This window comes from Egretta garzetta, unplaced genomic scaffold (genome assembly GCF_000687185.1).
Source record: "Egretta garzetta isolate BGI_Z169 unplaced genomic scaffold, ASM68718v1 scaffold40, whole genome shotgun sequence".
Classification (NCBI taxonomy): Eukaryota; Metazoa; Chordata; class Aves; order Pelecaniformes; family Ardeidae; genus Egretta; species Egretta garzetta.
This window is the reverse complement of record NW_009258484.1, coordinates 92,689-109,330: the sequence shown is the minus strand read 5'-3', so window position 1 is coordinate 109,330 and position 16,642 is coordinate 92,689. Positions and strand designations below refer to the sequence as shown.

The 16,642-nt window shown below is 40.4% G+C and overlaps 1 protein-coding gene across 1 annotated transcript in view; it reads left to right on the top strand.

The window, feature by feature from the left end:
* LOC104131486 (complement C4) overlaps window positions 1-16,642 on the top strand; it is a 54,199-nt gene that overhangs the window by 18,195 nt on the left and 19,362 nt on the right. Inside the window, 15 exon segments of the mRNA XM_009644654.2 lie at window positions 1,417-1,532; window positions 2,242-2,424; window positions 3,167-3,364; window positions 5,699-5,890; window positions 7,252-7,401; window positions 7,810-7,936; window positions 8,307-8,378; window positions 9,241-9,441; window positions 10,344-10,455; window positions 10,681-10,751; window positions 11,690-11,829; window positions 12,959-13,171; window positions 14,460-14,511; window positions 15,001-15,081; window positions 16,153-16,356. Coding sequence (XP_009642949.1) covers window positions 1,417-1,532; window positions 2,242-2,424; window positions 3,167-3,364; window positions 5,699-5,890; window positions 7,252-7,401; window positions 7,810-7,936; window positions 8,307-8,378; window positions 9,241-9,441; window positions 10,344-10,455; window positions 10,681-10,751; window positions 11,690-11,829; window positions 12,959-13,171; window positions 14,460-14,511; window positions 15,001-15,081; window positions 16,153-16,356 — 2,112 coding nt within the window.

Here is a 16,642-nt window from a genome sequence, read left to right as displayed (position 1 = left end):
ACTAACCGGCCTGTAGTTCCCTGGGTCCTCCTTCTTGCCCTTTTTGAAGACTGGAGTGACATTGGCTATCTTCCAGTCCTCAAGCACTTCTATTCTCCACGACCTTTCATAGATGATGGAAAGTGGCTCAGCAATGTCGTCTGCCAGTTCCTTCAGCACTCGCGGGTGCATTCCGTCAGGGCCCATGGATTTGTGGGTGTCCAGCTTCCTTAAAAGATCCCTAACCTGATCCACCTCGACTGAGGGAAGGTCATCCTTTCTCCAAGCTTTCTCACTTACCTCCAAGGACTGGGGAGCCCGAGGGCCAGCATTGACAGTGAAGACTGAAGAAAAGAAGGCATTCAGTAGCTCCACCTTCTCTTTATCTTCTGTCAGCAGGGCACCCATTTCATTCAGCAGCAGTCCCACATTACCCCTGGTCTTACGTTTACTGCTGATGTACTTGAAGAAGCCCTTCTTGTTATCCTTGATATCCTTTGCCAAACTTAGTTCCAGGTGACCCTCAGCCTTTCTAGTTGCTTCCCTACATGCTCTGGCAGCATTCCTGTATGTCTCCCAAGTGGCCTGACCCTCCTTCTACATTCCATGGAGCTTACTCTTTTCTTCTCAACCTTGGAGTGTTAAAGTGGAAAATAAGGGCATTGAACGTATGTTTCTAAACGCACTTAGTTTAAAGCAATCCATGTAACTGGGGTTTTTCTGGAAGTAGTTATGTGTAGTAGTTTAACTAGAAGATAACTAGAAGAATTTCTAGTATTCAAGTGGTTTAACTTGGAAGAATCTTAGATGGGAAACAGATGCTCAAGCGGTCTTGCAGGTGTAAAGCTGCAGATGATGATATTAGGTAATATTAACTCTCACTAGTAGTCAAAAATGAAAAAAAAACTCTTTCAGAAAATTAGAGATCTAAGGCCCAAACCCCTCTACTGATTCTGAGTGACTTTTCTGTTGGACTTTGATGTAACCTCCCCCCAGGAACGAACACCCCAGCAGCTTGGTAAACTGTGTGCACGGCCACAGTGGCTCCTGTGGTACCAGTGTGCTCTGTGTTTGAAGGCACCTTGTTCCCATCCGTGTGTTGGAGGGGAATTTTTCTTTCATGAGTAACAGCCCACTCTGTAGGTCTCCGTGTCTGAGCTGTCAAGAGCACACCCCTGCCCGTGCCTCTGGCTGGAGCACCGCACATAGCACTGTCCTTGCTCTCACCAGTCTCTGGTTGTGTTCCCCATCTGCCTGCACCCACCTCTTCCTCTTCTCAGGACTGAAGGTCTTTGGGGAAGGATCATATTTCAGTTTTCTTTACATACACTGCTAAAAATGCAGTTAATCTTGAAAACAGAAATTATGGATGCTATGGTAGTATGCAAGTGCGTAGTTACTGCTCCCATAACAACACAAACTGTTTGATATTTACAGGTGGTGAGATGAGGGAAGAGGAACTCACCAATGTGAAGTTTGTGAAATCTCCTTATGTTGTTGATCTGTCTAACACCAAAAAGTTTTTTGTGCCTGGAGCCTCCTTCTCTGTTGTGGTATGTAGCACTTAGCCAGCTGGGTCCGTTTGCCTCCATAGCAAGGGATTTGTATCAACCCCATTTATAAATCCTTATCTGATCCAGTGGGAGATCTGTAGGGCAGAGACCTTCAAGAATAGGTCCAAGATGGAGCTGCTGTTTGTGTGCCTGGTTTGTCTCGTTTCTGTACACACAGAGCGTGAGCAGGGAAACTGAAGTCAGAAAATGCTGTGGTTCTGTTCTGGAAGGCATCTGCGCACTGCTGCACTACAAGGGTTTATAAAACATGTAGCAATCTCTCCCTCACTTCCATATCAAAAGATCAGAATAATAATGTTCTATCAAATTAAGCCCGTATCAAATTAAAATTCTTAAAACTAAAACTGGGTATTGTCTTTTAAAAAAACCTGCATTTAAATTTTTGAGGTTTTAAACTTTACACCTTCAAGGTTTTCTACAAAGGGTTAAAGTTAGAAATTTACCTTATAATAGTTAAAGACAAATATCTCTGCGATCAGCTGAGATCAAATAGATGCTAAGTGAAAATCCGGAGCAGCTCTTAATCTGTGTTCACATATTTTTACCTTCGCTGGAGTTCAGACTGAGTCAGTCGCTATCCCTTTCTCTCAAAGCTCAAATTTTCAAACACTAATGTGTAGAGTTTTATATTTCTTCTCAGTTTATAGGAATAATTGCTTCTTGTTTGTGGGCATTTTTTTAAACCCAGGCATTTCCTTGAAGTGCTTCTGTCACTTTGATTGATGGCTCTCCTGCTGCCTCTCTACCTGTCACTGCTACTGTCACCTTGCCTGGAAAACCCCCAGTGAAGAAGACTGCACTTTCTAATAAAGACGGTCTAATCTCCTTTATATTTGACATCCCTGGAGATGCTCAGATGCTTCAAATAATGGTAAAGAAACCTCAGACATTCATGTTTAAAAATATACTGCTGAGAACAGCTCATAAGACAATTACAAATGACTGTAAGGATGATTAGTGTGCATTATATTAGCACAGATGGTGGAACATGATTCCTTACACCATCTGCACAGCTTTGTAAGATATGTTAGAGACATGAGGGGCCGGAGGGATGCCTCACTGAAGTGAAGGGCACTCTTCTCTTGTGGAGTGTCTTTGGAGCTTTGAGAGTACATCCATCGGTGGTAGTGGTGCTTTTTTTGTGGTTCGGATGTGCATTTTCCTGGCATGGAGGATGGGACTGGGACTAGAAGGAACGTCACCATGAGAAGTGACTGAAAACAATGAGAAGATGGAGAAGGAAAAGGTCCGGAGCAATACAGACAGTAGGTTACATCTGGACATTCAGAGGGCTCAATTATGTGCACAATACAAAAAGGAAAAAAAGCTGCTGAAGTACAAAATTACTTTGATTTTGAGCCATTGAATCTCATTCAGAAAAAGCCAAGCCTGAAAAAATATCAAGTGCAAATATAGCAAAGACAAAAGAGTGTGAAAGAATAAAGTAATGCAAATCCTATTTTCTGATGCCAGGTTCTGCTAGTGAAGTCTCAGCAGTGACTTATCTCATTTTCCAGCATTTTCTGAATAACCTGGCAAGATATGAATTAAGGGTGACATTCTACATTGGTTCCTGACGGACACTTTACTCACTCTTTTTTCTTCCCTGACAGGTAAAGGCTGAAGAGGGAAAAGAAAAGTTAGAATCACCTGAAGCCAGTGTCAGAGCTGAAAGATACCAGTCTGCTTCCCCAAACTACCTCAGCATCAGCATCCCGCATACTCTCGTGGCACCTGGAGATACCTTGCGCATCACCCTGAATGACATCCATCAGTCTGGCAGTGCAAAGATCGACTATTTCTATTATATGGTAAACAGAACAGTAGCATATCAGTAATTTCTTTTAGCAATTATACAACTCAGATCATCTATCTAGTTACTAATACATGGAAAACTGAAGGGGGTCTAACAAAGGGCAACCGAGATGATCAGTGTCCTACCACACCTGACTTACCAAAAGAGCTTGAGGGAACTGGGCTTGTTCAGTTTGGTGAAGAAGTTAAGAGTGAGTTAATAGCAACCTAAAATTACATGAAGAGGAATTAAAGACATAATGGAGACAAACTATCCCAGGTGGTGCCATGCAATATAACAAAGGGCAAAGTCTACAAATTATGGCCTGGAAGGTTCATTTTGGAAAAATCTTTTCACTAGTGATGAGTGCAATACTCCCCAGGGAGTTTAGGGAATTACCATTCTCAGAAATATTCAACACTCAACTAGAGAAAACCACATCTGACCTAATCTTACGCTAGTGGTGGCTCATCGTTGAGCAAGCAGTTGGATTAGAGATCTCCATAGGTCCCTTCCAGAAACTAATTCTATGATTCTGTTATTTTTATATATCTGTGTATATTTTGGGGCATGTAATATATAAATCTTTGTGAATTTTTCTTTTGAAGAAGGACACAAGAGTACAAATTTTAGTCTGTACTTTCTAATACAGTCTAGATCAAATAGGTCCATATGGGGTAATATTTGTCTGCCTAATTGTGTGGATATTTTTGAGAAATACTAAACTGACAGCCTTGAAAGCTGAAATACTAGACTGATAACTTCTATTATGTCTACAGCAATTTGATTTCTCTTAATCCAGATCTCATTCTTTTCCACTCCTCCCAGTCTGTTTTCTTTCCTCACAATAAGCCAATATTAAACACTGTTTTTATTAGTCTCATTACTGTAAATATGTTTTTTCAGCTATTACAGAATTGCTCACGTTTTTGTGGGCAGATCATACATATACATAAGATTCTGTCCCTGAAAATAGAAAACCTAATTGTATTCTAGGGCACCTTGAATAGCCCAGAAAATGCCTTTTGTGGTTAACTGTTGCTTGTTTCATGAATAACACATTTTTATATTACCTGCACCTGATGTTAGCTAACAGGTAGGTCACTGTTATTTCCAACAAATAATATCATGAAGGATCACTGAAAGCATTGGCTGTTATGGCCCTAAATAACATCCTGAAATTGGGCCTGAAAAGCAGTTCTATAGATAGCAAAGCAGGAAACAATTGTGCTCAGCCTGGGACCAAGAATGCAAAGTATTTTTTTTGCTGAAGGAGACAAATGTGTTCATGAATACATTCCAGGAGTGAATCTGTTGAATGTCAAGTGTGTTTAAATGCCCTTCTCCCGCTCTTCGTCATAATTTCCCTTGGCAGCTTAAAATTCCCAGGATGCTAAGCACTGTGGCACCAGTTCCCATTTATTTTTAATAGGACTCTGATATATAGGAATAATTGCATCTCTAGGAGTTAAATTTAGGTTTGGGGTTTTATTTTAATTGGATGACTTAGCATAGGAATTGGTGCTGCCGGCCTCCAGGAAGGTGCAGTGCTGGGCAGGCAGGGTGGGTGGGAGGAATGGTGGGAGACGCTGCTGAAGCTCAGCAGTGAAGGTTTCTCCCAGACTTTGGTCACCTAAATGAAGGCAGTGAGTATTTTAGACCAGGCTTTATTTCAGACGATGGCTCTATTTCTTCCTGAAGCCCATTCATTGTGCATTTAAGAAAGCTGTGTGTATTTTGTTCAGGGAAGAGCACGATCAGTCCTGCTGCTGTGTCTCTTTTCCACTCCTCTGACAATCCATGAATATAACTAACATAACATGAGAAGAACTGAATTAAATAGTGCAAGATGGGCTGAAATCAGTTAAGGGCCAGGCTATGATACTTTACACTAAATAATACTTTTTGAGTGAAATATGCTGCTCCAAACCCTCAACAGCATCTGAAAGATTCAATACTGATGACAGATTAAATAAAGCTGATTGATACCCTCCTGGGGGTGATGACCTGTTAATGTAGAAGACAAAAATAAGACTGCCATCTGGGATCCCCTTTTCAAGCTGTAAGACTGGAGTGAGGGAGATCAATTTCTGTTCAAACCTGGGCCACAGGACCGGTGCAACAGAGGTTTGCCACCATGCTCCTGTGCTAGAGGCACTGCATGCTAGTCTTCTCCAGGCTGCTGGTACACAGGTTGGGAATTAAAGCTATTAGGTGCCATTAGAAGAGAATAAATTCTAACCAGAAACGGACTCAGAAAATTCTGTATATGTATACGAAACCATGAAACATAATGCCCAATATAATGTGTATTCAAAATACTTGATTTCTGATTGTTTCTGCCTTGCAGGTTGTGGCAAAGGGACAAGCTGAGATTTTGGGGAGGGTCGCCTCCTCAGACAAAATAATAAGACTTAAAATCAATGAGAGGATGGTGCCTGCCTTTCGCTTTTTAGCTTACTACTTCATTAAGAATGAGGACCGTCAAGAGATCATCGCTGATTCTGTATGGGTGGACGTTATGGATGTCTGTGAAGGAAAGGTAACTTTCAAAGCAAGTAGCTTCTGTTATTGAATGCCAAAATAAAATAAAAAAAACATGGGGTATCAGCTGAGTGAGTGCAGGGCTGGGGTTGAAAAGTGAAAGACATGAAGTAAATTTTCATTTTTATTGAAAAAGGGAGTCTTCAGGGTTCTTGCTAAAAGGTATAGCTGGGAAAGGCTCCCAGGAGTGACAGCAGAGATAGCCTTCTTCTGTAAGACGGATTGTGCCTCAAAGAGATGAAAAATATAGTTTCATGCAAATAAACCCTCCTCTGCAAGTGACTATGTATTGGAAAACTGCAGGGAAACACCAAAAGAATTGTTGAGGGACAGACTCTCTTTTTTTTTTTGTGGGTCTGTAGTGAGGTTCATCAAATGGAAGGAAATGAAGCAATCTATTGGATAAAAAGTGAATTTGAAGTCATTTTTCACGATTTTTGATTCCTGTTAAAGGTAATTTTCTGAGATTTTGTAGCACTTCAAAAGAACTTTAAAAAAAGTAGTTTACATTAGAATATGAAGTGCAGACAAAACAGAAGTCCCTCTAAGCCTTTCTTTCACCTTCCTCCTCCTCCTTTTTGGTACCATAAAGTAAAAAGGAAAAAATAAGACAACAGAATTTTTCCCAGTAGCATGAAATACAACTGCTGAAAAGTGTCAGCCATCTTAAATTATTTTTTCATCCCTGAAAACGTTTGTTTTGGAAAAAGAAGTTAATAGTCCATTGGGGGAAAAGTTTGCAAGAAAAATTATCCACCTCTAACACACAAGCCAATTCTTCACTGATTAGATGACAAAACACAGGAACATTATGTTGGCATTTCTGTCAATGATTCCCTATTAATCTCATCATCACTGCAACTACTTCCTCCCAAACCACAGAAGTGTTCACATCAGGTATTCACCAGATCTGAACTCAGTCACATTGAAAAATCCAAGTGTGAGATAGAAAGGAGGTAGTACTATTACAGAATGGTTTAAGTCTGTTCATTTTGTACGTTAATTAGTCTTTTACTGTATTTTATGGTGATTTTGTTCCCACTGGAAAATGATACTGAAGGGCCTAGTTCAGCAAAGCCCTTACACATACTTTAATTCCCATTGGTGCCTAAGTGTCATTGAAAGGCAGCATCCAATATCATGTGCAGACACATCCTTTAACACCCCATGTTGTCCTCCAGTGGGAGGTATCTGCATCTACATCTTCCAGAAGGCAGGATCCCAGGCAGAAACACTGCAAAACAGGACCATCCCCAGCCTCTAACTGCTGACAGTCACAGCTGATGGTATTCCCTGCCCAAAGAGTCTTTGCTTTTCATTAACAAATGTTACATTTTTGTTTCAATATTTTCTATTTAGATTAACGTGAGAACGGAACGAGAGATATATGAACCAACAGACAGCGTCAATTTGCTGATTGAAACGGACCATGCGGGAACAGTGGCCTTAGCTGTGGTTGATAAAGCAGTTTTTATTCTGAACAAGAAAAATAAGCTTACAGCCAAAAAAGTAAGATACCTGTAAGAAGAAATATCATATCTACTAGTCAAGCAAACTTTTTCAGGACTAATGAGAGCATCAAAATGTAATTAACGGCTATTAATTGCTTAATCACAGCTTTGTTAAGCTTGAAAACATTTTTGCTTTTGCAATTTAGGATCTATTTAAGTTGAATGATATATGTAAGTCAGGGATTTCCATGCTGCAGCACACAAGTTTGTAAATTAAAAAAGCATTACTTGAAAGCATTCCCCAGCTAAAACATCCCTCAGCTTTAATCTCAGTTTCCAAATGCAGCTTGTGCCACCAGTTTGTCTTGCTTCTGTGAGTCAAAGACTATAAGAATTTTTTATATATGTATAAAAGAAAAACCTTTTACAAGTGCATATAGTCCTTCTACGCTATTTTATTTGGCAGGTATTTAATGCTATGAATTCATATGATCTTGGATGTTCTCCTGGTGGTGGTGCAAATAGTGCTCAAGTTTTTACTGATGTTGGTCTGGCCTTTTTATCAGATACAATTAAATCCAACATTCGGGAAGGTAAGCACAATCTGCCCTTTACTTTAGATGTCTGTGCAAGACCACTATAGATCTGGGGAGGATGACTGCTTAAAAATGAGAAACATTTTATTATGATGTTGTAAGATCTCCCTTGCCTGTGGATTTTTCTTCTTCTGTTCTTCCATTGGGTGCTGGCAGCTCAGAAAGCCTGGATCTTGGCTGCTGGTCCTTTGGTGTCCAGCTCAGCTGGGGCAGGCAGCAGTTGGCTAGGGCTGTAAGGTAACTCGGCAAACTGTGGCTCTTCTGTGAATGAGATGAGTCCTAAGATGGGTCTTCCATGAATGACCTAAATGATCAGGCTGTTACTGTCATAGTAACATGACCAAGCTCTTCTGTTCTGCTTTCCCAGGCTATAAATGTTCCCAGGTTAGCAGAAGACAGAAGAGGGATTTGGATTTTCAGAAGAAAATGTCAGGAATCGGTATGTCTGCTCATCTGGGTGGCCTGAAAGGCTTGGCAGGGTGAGGCAAAGCAAACTGGATGGGATCTAGGGGGCAAGAAGTGATGAGATAGTAAAGGATAAGATATTCATAGTCCTAGTTCTTGCTTTAAGTGACATAACATAGGACAAGTATACTACGCCATGTGACCTGGTGCACCATCTATCAAAACAACTGAAAAATCAAAATCAAAGAGTACCCAGCTGCAAATGGAAACTAATTCACCATTTTATAATACCAAATTTTAAGTACTTCTACTAGATATCAAGTTATAGAATCAGTCATGGCTTTAAAGTTTTTCAAAATTATTTATGTGGCCAGAAATTATTTTATAGGTCTTATTCTTTTTCTTGACATTCTGCTTTGAATTTGTGCCAGCTTTGGTACTTCATGCTCCTATTAAAAGAAGGGCTAGTATAATATTTGGTCTAAATTTAAAAATAAAAATGTGTACACAAATTGGTATTTCCTTGTCAGAAGACATGAAGGCTTGAAGCTGGGATCTTCCTTTGAAATCAATCTCTTCATTTAAGAATGAGAATACTGCCATAGCTATTTCTATCAAGTTATCTAATTCCAGTGTGCCAAGGAGGAATTTTTAATTCACAGGCTGAATTTGAAGAGAGATCTTAGAATAGGGTATCTAGGATGCCGTAGGGCCTATGCTTTCCTCCTGTGTTTGTGGACTGTTTTTAGGATGGAGAACAGGTCCCCAGCTGAAGGTAGACCATTGCAATAGCAACTAACATTAACTGCTAAGAATGACAGGAATGGGCGCAATGAACACCTTTACACTTATTGCTACTTCCACTGCACTAATGCTGGTCTTTAATTATATTGCAGTCAGCAAATATCAAAACACTGATCTACGAAAATGCTGTGAAGATGGGATGAAATTAAATCCCATGAGGCTTCCTTGTGCGAAAAGGCTAACAAAGGTGGCTGGCTCCCCCAAGTGCAGAAACGCCTTCCAGGACTGCTGTGAGAAAGCCACAGCCCTCAGGAACGAGGCGAAGAAGAGGATCAGAGTGGGCTTGGCACGATGTAAAGAATGGTGGCATGCAACTGTCTAAGGAAAAATACCCTTCATATGGTGGCAAGGGAGGGTTAAGTAGCATTTAATACTGTGGGGCTGAGAGGAATGTTTTCACATCACCATTTCAATGAGCCTGGTATAGTGCGGCACCCACATGCCATTGCATCTTCATGACTGTACACTGTGAAGGTGGGAATGGGATGGGATGACTTCTTGGGGTGAAGAAAAGGAATTGCTTTAGCCACCAGTGGCCCCAGGAGGAGATGTCAGCCCCTGTCTGCACCTCCAGAGGCTGCAAACAGTGGAGCAGAGGAGGGGGTGGTTCTCTCCGTTCAGGGGTCTGAGTGATCTTGCATTCATGACTATTTCATTAGTGGTACTATTGTTATACTTCCTCCCAAGTACCTCCAAAACACTACTCGATGAGCAGAGGCCACTTCAGCCTCTCAGGAACAATTTTGTGTCTTTCTTTCTTCTCCCCAAAGTCTATCTCTGATCACACAAGAGCTCATGTCACCAAAAAAAAAAAAAAATTGTGCTGAATATGACCATAGGTGATTTCTGATACCGTTTTTCTCAGAGCTCCCCTTTTCATGCTCTGTCTGTCACAAAAGTGGGACTGTAGGAACATCTTTGCTACACGGTACTAAAGGGGAATGTTTTTCTTGTTTGGCAGTATATAGTTACTGAACTTGGACAGAAGAATCATCCTTTTGTTCAATGATAATCTTTGGTCATTGCTTCTCTTTTTTGAGCATTTCTTTTTTAATGCACAAGATGAAAACCAGATGAAGTCTTCATTCAGAGTATTTTTCATGCTGCCTTCTCTCTCCTGAACTGAATCCCTGCAAGACAGTGCAAGGTCAGCAGCCAAAGACTTCAGAACAGAAACCCCACTCTTGTTTTACAGACTATGATGAATATGACGAAATGTTTGATGAAACCTCTGTCAACTTGCGGAGCTATTTTCCTGAGAGCTGGTGGTGGAATTTTGAAGAAGTGAAAAACCCTGGAAAACATAGGTACTATATTACCTGGCTAAGTGAATATGTCTAGATTTGTACAGCAAAATGTATATAAATATCAGCTTTATATGTTACCTGATACAGAGGACTTCAGAATACTTGCAAGTACTTTGTCTCCACAACTGAGGGAATATTTTTTCCCTTACAATACTCAAACTTCAGCAAATGTCGATGTTTACATTTTATACATCCTTCCTAATGATTTTATTTTGTTTTTCTTAGTGTTAAAAACTTTGCTCCTGACTCTATAACTACCTGGGAAGTTCAGGCAATAAGCATATCTCCCCAAAAAGGTATAAGTATTGGGTAGTTTACTTGGTTTATTTGTACGGATGAATAGAGAATGTTTATTTTTTAAAACAGAGATACAATGTTATGTTGACAGAGTGAGACAGTCTGCACTGAAAAACACAAAGTGTTTTGATTATGGCATTTACTCCTCTCTTTTATGCCATATTAAGGCCCAGCTAGAATTTAAGGGATTATATATATATAAATAAACAACATGAAGTGAGCTCTGAAGGAGGATGGATTATACAATCAAAACTGTCTCCTATTCTATCAAAGTAATAAACCATCTCATTTTAGCTTCCACACGTCCAGGAAGCCACAAGAAAGGTAGCAGTAACAACACAGCTTTTATTTTAATATTTCTGGGAGTGAGTTCTGTCCGTCCCAGAGAAACATGAAAGTTTGTGGTCTTTGGAAAGCCAGAGAAGAGCACCAGGAGTCTAGCAGAGGATCAGTAAGGGCTGGACACCAGAGGTCAGGTTCCCAGGTGCTGCTCTCCAGGAGCTCCTGGGGGTTGACCAGGACGATGCAGGAGGGCCAAAGGGTCCACCTGGTACTGACCACTCCCCTTCGGAAAGGGAGGCTCATCCAGGGGTGCAGTGATGGACATGGAATTTATTTACAGAAAGCAAGGAAAGGTCATTGTGTTTAAACATGGCCTTTGCAGGAGAGCTGGGCCACATTTCACTCACAAAAGCTATAAACACTTCTGCAAATTTTACCCATTGAAAAACGTGGCAGGGACTCCAGAGAGCAAATCATCTACTGCTGAGATAGGTCTCCAGCGCAGCTGAGTTGAAATGTTTTCTGGATATGGTTGTCTCCCTCTCCTGCTCTTGACCTCAGGGGACCCCAGGCAGTGAGATTTGATTAGGCATTTAACTTTATATCAGCTGATGCTGTGTGTGTAATTCTCAACTCTGTTTTTTTCTCTTCCCAGGATTTTGCATAGCTGACCCCCACACTTTTGCAGTTTTCAAAGACTTTTTTGTATCCCTAAGATTACCATACTCCGTCAGACGACATGAGCAACTAGAAATAAGAGCAGTGGTTTACAACTACCTGTCCAGCGATCTCCAGGTAGTATTACCACCAACTGCTGTGCTAGACACATCTAGCTAGCTAGATGTATAGCTATGTAATAATTTAATGTAAATGACCCAGCCACCTTTCAGTGCCCTCCTACCACCCAGGCACCGCAATCCCATTTTGAAAGTCTCCCCAAGGACAGGATCCAGTTCTACTTGCTAATCAAACTTGCTGTATAAAACAGATTTTATTTACCATATTACATAGCCAAATTCTTGTCTTGGGGTATGTCTTCTCCCTCTTCTTTGAAGCAACCAGCTTTTTTGCTGCCTGCCAATCTGGGCAACACCCAGCTGCTGATAAACCAGGTACACAGGATAGAGAGGTAAATTACGAACACACAGTCCAATGTATTAGCTACAAAATTCATTGTGCATATAACGCAAAGCCACTTTTTGTCTGCTTGTGACATCTATCCAGCTCTGCATATGGCTGCAGTTGTCACTGCTTAGGGCCTCCATCATCCTCAGGCTGGTGCTCTTTTTTCATCTCTTCTTATCTTTCAGCCAGCTCTGCTTGACCAGCACCTTCTGAACTGTGTTGAATGATGTAGAGCTGGGACGTATAAAAATGTACTATACTACTTGCTGCCGTATAGTTCAGGGATTGGCCAAAACAATATTGCAAATGCATCATTATGAAGAAATACTGGCTGATTTACCTTCACAGCCTTAGTCAATGTAGATGAATGTTAACAGACATAGGTCATAGAACAATTTAGGTTGGAATGGACCTCCAGAGGTCTCTAGTCCAACATGTTGCTCAGAGGAGGTCCAGTTAGAGAGGGTTGTTCGGGGCCTTGTCCAGTCAGATATTGATTATCTCCAAGGAGGGAGACTCCACAAACTCTGTGGACAAGCTGTGCCAGCATTTGATCTCTTCTTGGTGAAAAAGTTTTCCCATTTTATAAATGGTGAATAGCGAATTCAGGGGAGCAAAGTGAAAAGCGCTTTCTGTCTTGCAAAATGTCTGCATTGCTATTTCCTTTTTAAGCAAAAGCTAGTCTCCTGTTATACCTGTTTCTCATTTCCCATTCTTATCTAGACATGGTGGAGCTGGAGTATTTTTCCTGTGTGGTGATGCACTAAGCCTGATCGCAGGCATTGCCTTGTCCCTGCAGGTTACAGTGAGGATGGATGCAGTCAAGGGGCTCTGCACCACAGAGGCGGCAGAGAAGTCTCCGCAGATGACACTGGTGGCCAAGGGGAACTCTGCAACACCTGCCTACTTCTCAGTTGTCCCTCTGACTGTGGGAGAAATCCCAATTACTATTACCGTTTTTGATACCATTTCTGGGTACGCTGACAGCATTAGGAAGAACCTCAAAGTTTTGGTAAGTGTAACCAGTTGAGGACAGGCACTTCAAGAATATGTGTTTCTCCTCAAATAGAACATTCACAAAGCCTGGAACTCTTGCGGAGGGAGTGAAAGCGTAAAAAAATATGGAAGCGACCTCAGGAAGCCTGTTTCTCAGCAAGGATTGAGCTATAGCATGGGGAAGAAATTTAACCCTGTGGTGGGCCTGTGTGTAGTGTATATGGAAATAATTGTTTTCTATGGCAAAAAGGCATCCTTCTGCCCATGACATAACAACAACTTCCTTCATGCAGTCAGTGCCCATCTCATAATCTTGAATTTCTACCTGCTTCATCAACATTTATAAAAATTATTTTTTCCTTATGAAGCCAAGATTGAAGATGTCCATCTAGCAACATTTTGAGAAGGAATGACTCTCTGCTAGTCATAAAGTTAAACCCTATTTTATTCCTTCTAGTTAATGGATCTTCAATCTTAACAATTGCATAAGTAAAACACATACAGGCATACAAAGATATTGTATTGATTATTTAATACCTTAGTTCTCTTTCAAAATGATGAAAAGGAGGAGCCTTTTAGAAAAGGTGACTTTTCAAGAGTCAATGCTGTCTGGCACAGGCTTATTACAGCACCCAAGTAGCCCACTGAGGCTTATGTTCAATCCACAGAAAAAGTGCAAAATATGAATCCTTGCACCATTACTGTCAGGGAATAGCCATGTAAGTAAAGATAAGGCATGGGGATGCCAGGAACCTGCTGTTGCTACAGGCCATAACTTTTCTAGAGATAGACACAGCCTCAGAGTTCAGTGCTACACCAAAACACTAAAAGTATCTGTAAAAATAGCTTTATTAAAATAGAAACTGTATGAAGAGGGACGTGTGGAAATCAAAAGGGAAAAAAGTTTTAAGTTTTACCAACAAGATGAACTCAGAACTTGGTGGATTTCATACACAAGAGGTTTATAAGAGTCCACCTGTGAACTTGACTTGCGTGGCTCACAAGTCTGAGAATAAACTTTGAAGTTTAATTTTTCTGGGTTAGTTTTGGTTAAAGGAATTTCATCCAGGGAAATATGTCAATCATAACAAAAAAAGTCAGTAGAGTTTATAAGCATTTAATTTGAGACACTGGAATTCTGATTTAAAGCTTCAGTTTTACCCGGAGAGAAATGTCACTCCAAAATAACTTATATCTGCCACCTGCTGGTCTAGTGCAAGGGCGGAGATCGCGGCTTTCATGCAGCTTAATTTCAGGTGTGAGTGCTTGCAAAAGTTTTGACTTTTCTTTCCTCAATTGTACAGGCTGAAGGTATTTTACAGAGAGAAGAAAAGACTGTTTGCATTAGCAGTGACTGTAAGTTACACAAAAGAATATCTGGTGTGAATACCTGATGGGTGCAGTGAATTACTTCTTAATGTACAAACATGGCTTTGCTTGACCAGAACTTGTCACAAATCTCTTCATCCAAAACATAGCAAAATACTCAGGAAACAAAAATCTTTTAATTCTAAACATTTAGAATTGATTTGTATTACTTCCATGTTTCAAGGTAGAGTTTTTTAAATATTAAGTAAGTAACTATTTAATTTACTAATGGGTCTGAAAAGGAATTAAAAACAAGCCTCATTTCAAGCCAAAAATTATTGCTAATGATTGAAAATTAAATCTATTTAAGAAAGATATTTATTTTCATAAATTTCCATTTAACATTTCTGATAACATTTCTGTCGTATCTGCCATCAGCTGTGAGATGTTTAATGAAAAGCATGCTCTAAAATTATGCTGTATATTTTTATGTTTAACGACTCCGGATGTAAATCCCTATTTACTCTTTATTTACAGTAAGGTCCCATACACTGGAGCTGAACAAACCACCTGATATGGTGCCGGGTTCTGACAGTCATGTGCTTGTTAGCCTGAAAGGTAAATGTCATTTTTTGTCAACAACTTCCCTATAGGTTACAAGAAATATCCCCCTTTGTGCTGCTCATTCCTGAACATCAAGTCTCCATTCCCTCCTAATTTTTCTGCTGTAACTCAAATGGTCTTTGCTACATGCCCAGGTGATAAAATAAAACAGCCCCAAGGCTGATCCAGTACCTTTTCTCTTTCTAATTACTCATTCTCACTTGTTTTGGATATAATAGCTTTATGCGGTCCATCCTTCCTCACTGTGCCCAGGCTAACTTTATGGGAAGGGCAGAGGAGAATATAAGAGTTCACCTTCTCTAATCACCTCACACTGCAAGTAGGTCTGTAGAAATCTGCTTTAGCCTTGAGAAATAAGTATGCCAAACTCTGATGCATGAGTTCTAGAAAGTTCTGTTTTTCTAAAGAGAAGATATTTACAACCATATTTAATCAAATAATCACATACATATATATATATATACACACTCATGCATATGTATTTTAAAAATATCTACTAGCAAGTACTCTTACTTATGATAAAAGCATTTTTTTTCCCAGAAAATGTAAAATAATGCATTCTTGACCCAAAGGCTATTGGCTTTGATTTCAAATCCCTGTTCTAAAGCACAGGGATGTACAAATTCATCAAATGAGAAAATTGCAGAGAAGGGAAAAAAAAAAAAAACCAACCCTCTGCACAAAATATTTGGCATGATTAAGACATGGTCTTTTTTCCCTCTGTGGGAGGATCAGGACTGGTTTGACAAGACTTTTCCAGCCCAAACCTGAAACACCAGTCTTTCCCCCTTGCCTTGCTTCCCTGCCTCCAGTAGCCTCAGGACTCTTTCTCCTCCATGCTCCTTCACTGCCCCAGCCTCCTTTCCTCAGCTTTCCCAGGGCCTGGCATCTCATCCTGGTTCTTCTCCAGCTTTACAAAGTCTTAACTAGCTGAAAACAGTGTTTAGTAAAGAGAAGTATCAGGCCATGCTGGGGTGTCAACCTATAGTTAGTATCACCTTTCTTCATGTTACACCAGTCAGCTTTAAATACGGTATGTACTGTGGCTTGTGTTTTTTACAACAGGGAATATGATGGATGAGTCTGTTGAAAATTGTCTTAGTCTCACTGGAGTCGAGAAACTTATTAAAGTGCCCACAGGCTGTGCAGAGCAAACAATGGTGAAAATGGCCCCTGCGGTCTACGCTATTGAGTACTTGGATGCCAGTGAGCAGTGGGTGAACTTCAATCTTGAACAGAAGGAGGAGGCCATTAATATGATTGAAAAAGGTATGCAGAAAAAAAAACCCAGAGACCAACAAACGAAGAGACGGTCTTTGTTATCCTTTTGCATTGCACGCTAAGCATTGCTACTTGCCAAAGGAGTGAGCGTTATCTTAACATAGCCATGCAGAAATGCCTCTGACAATCTGCAGACAGGCATGAGAAACAGAACTGGTGAGGAGGATTTAGGTGACTAATTGCCTACGTCTGACATTGTACAGTACTGATATTCACAGTCCACCCTCTCCCTTGCCTAATTTAGAAGCAGAAAGTAAAATCTGAGCTGATCAAT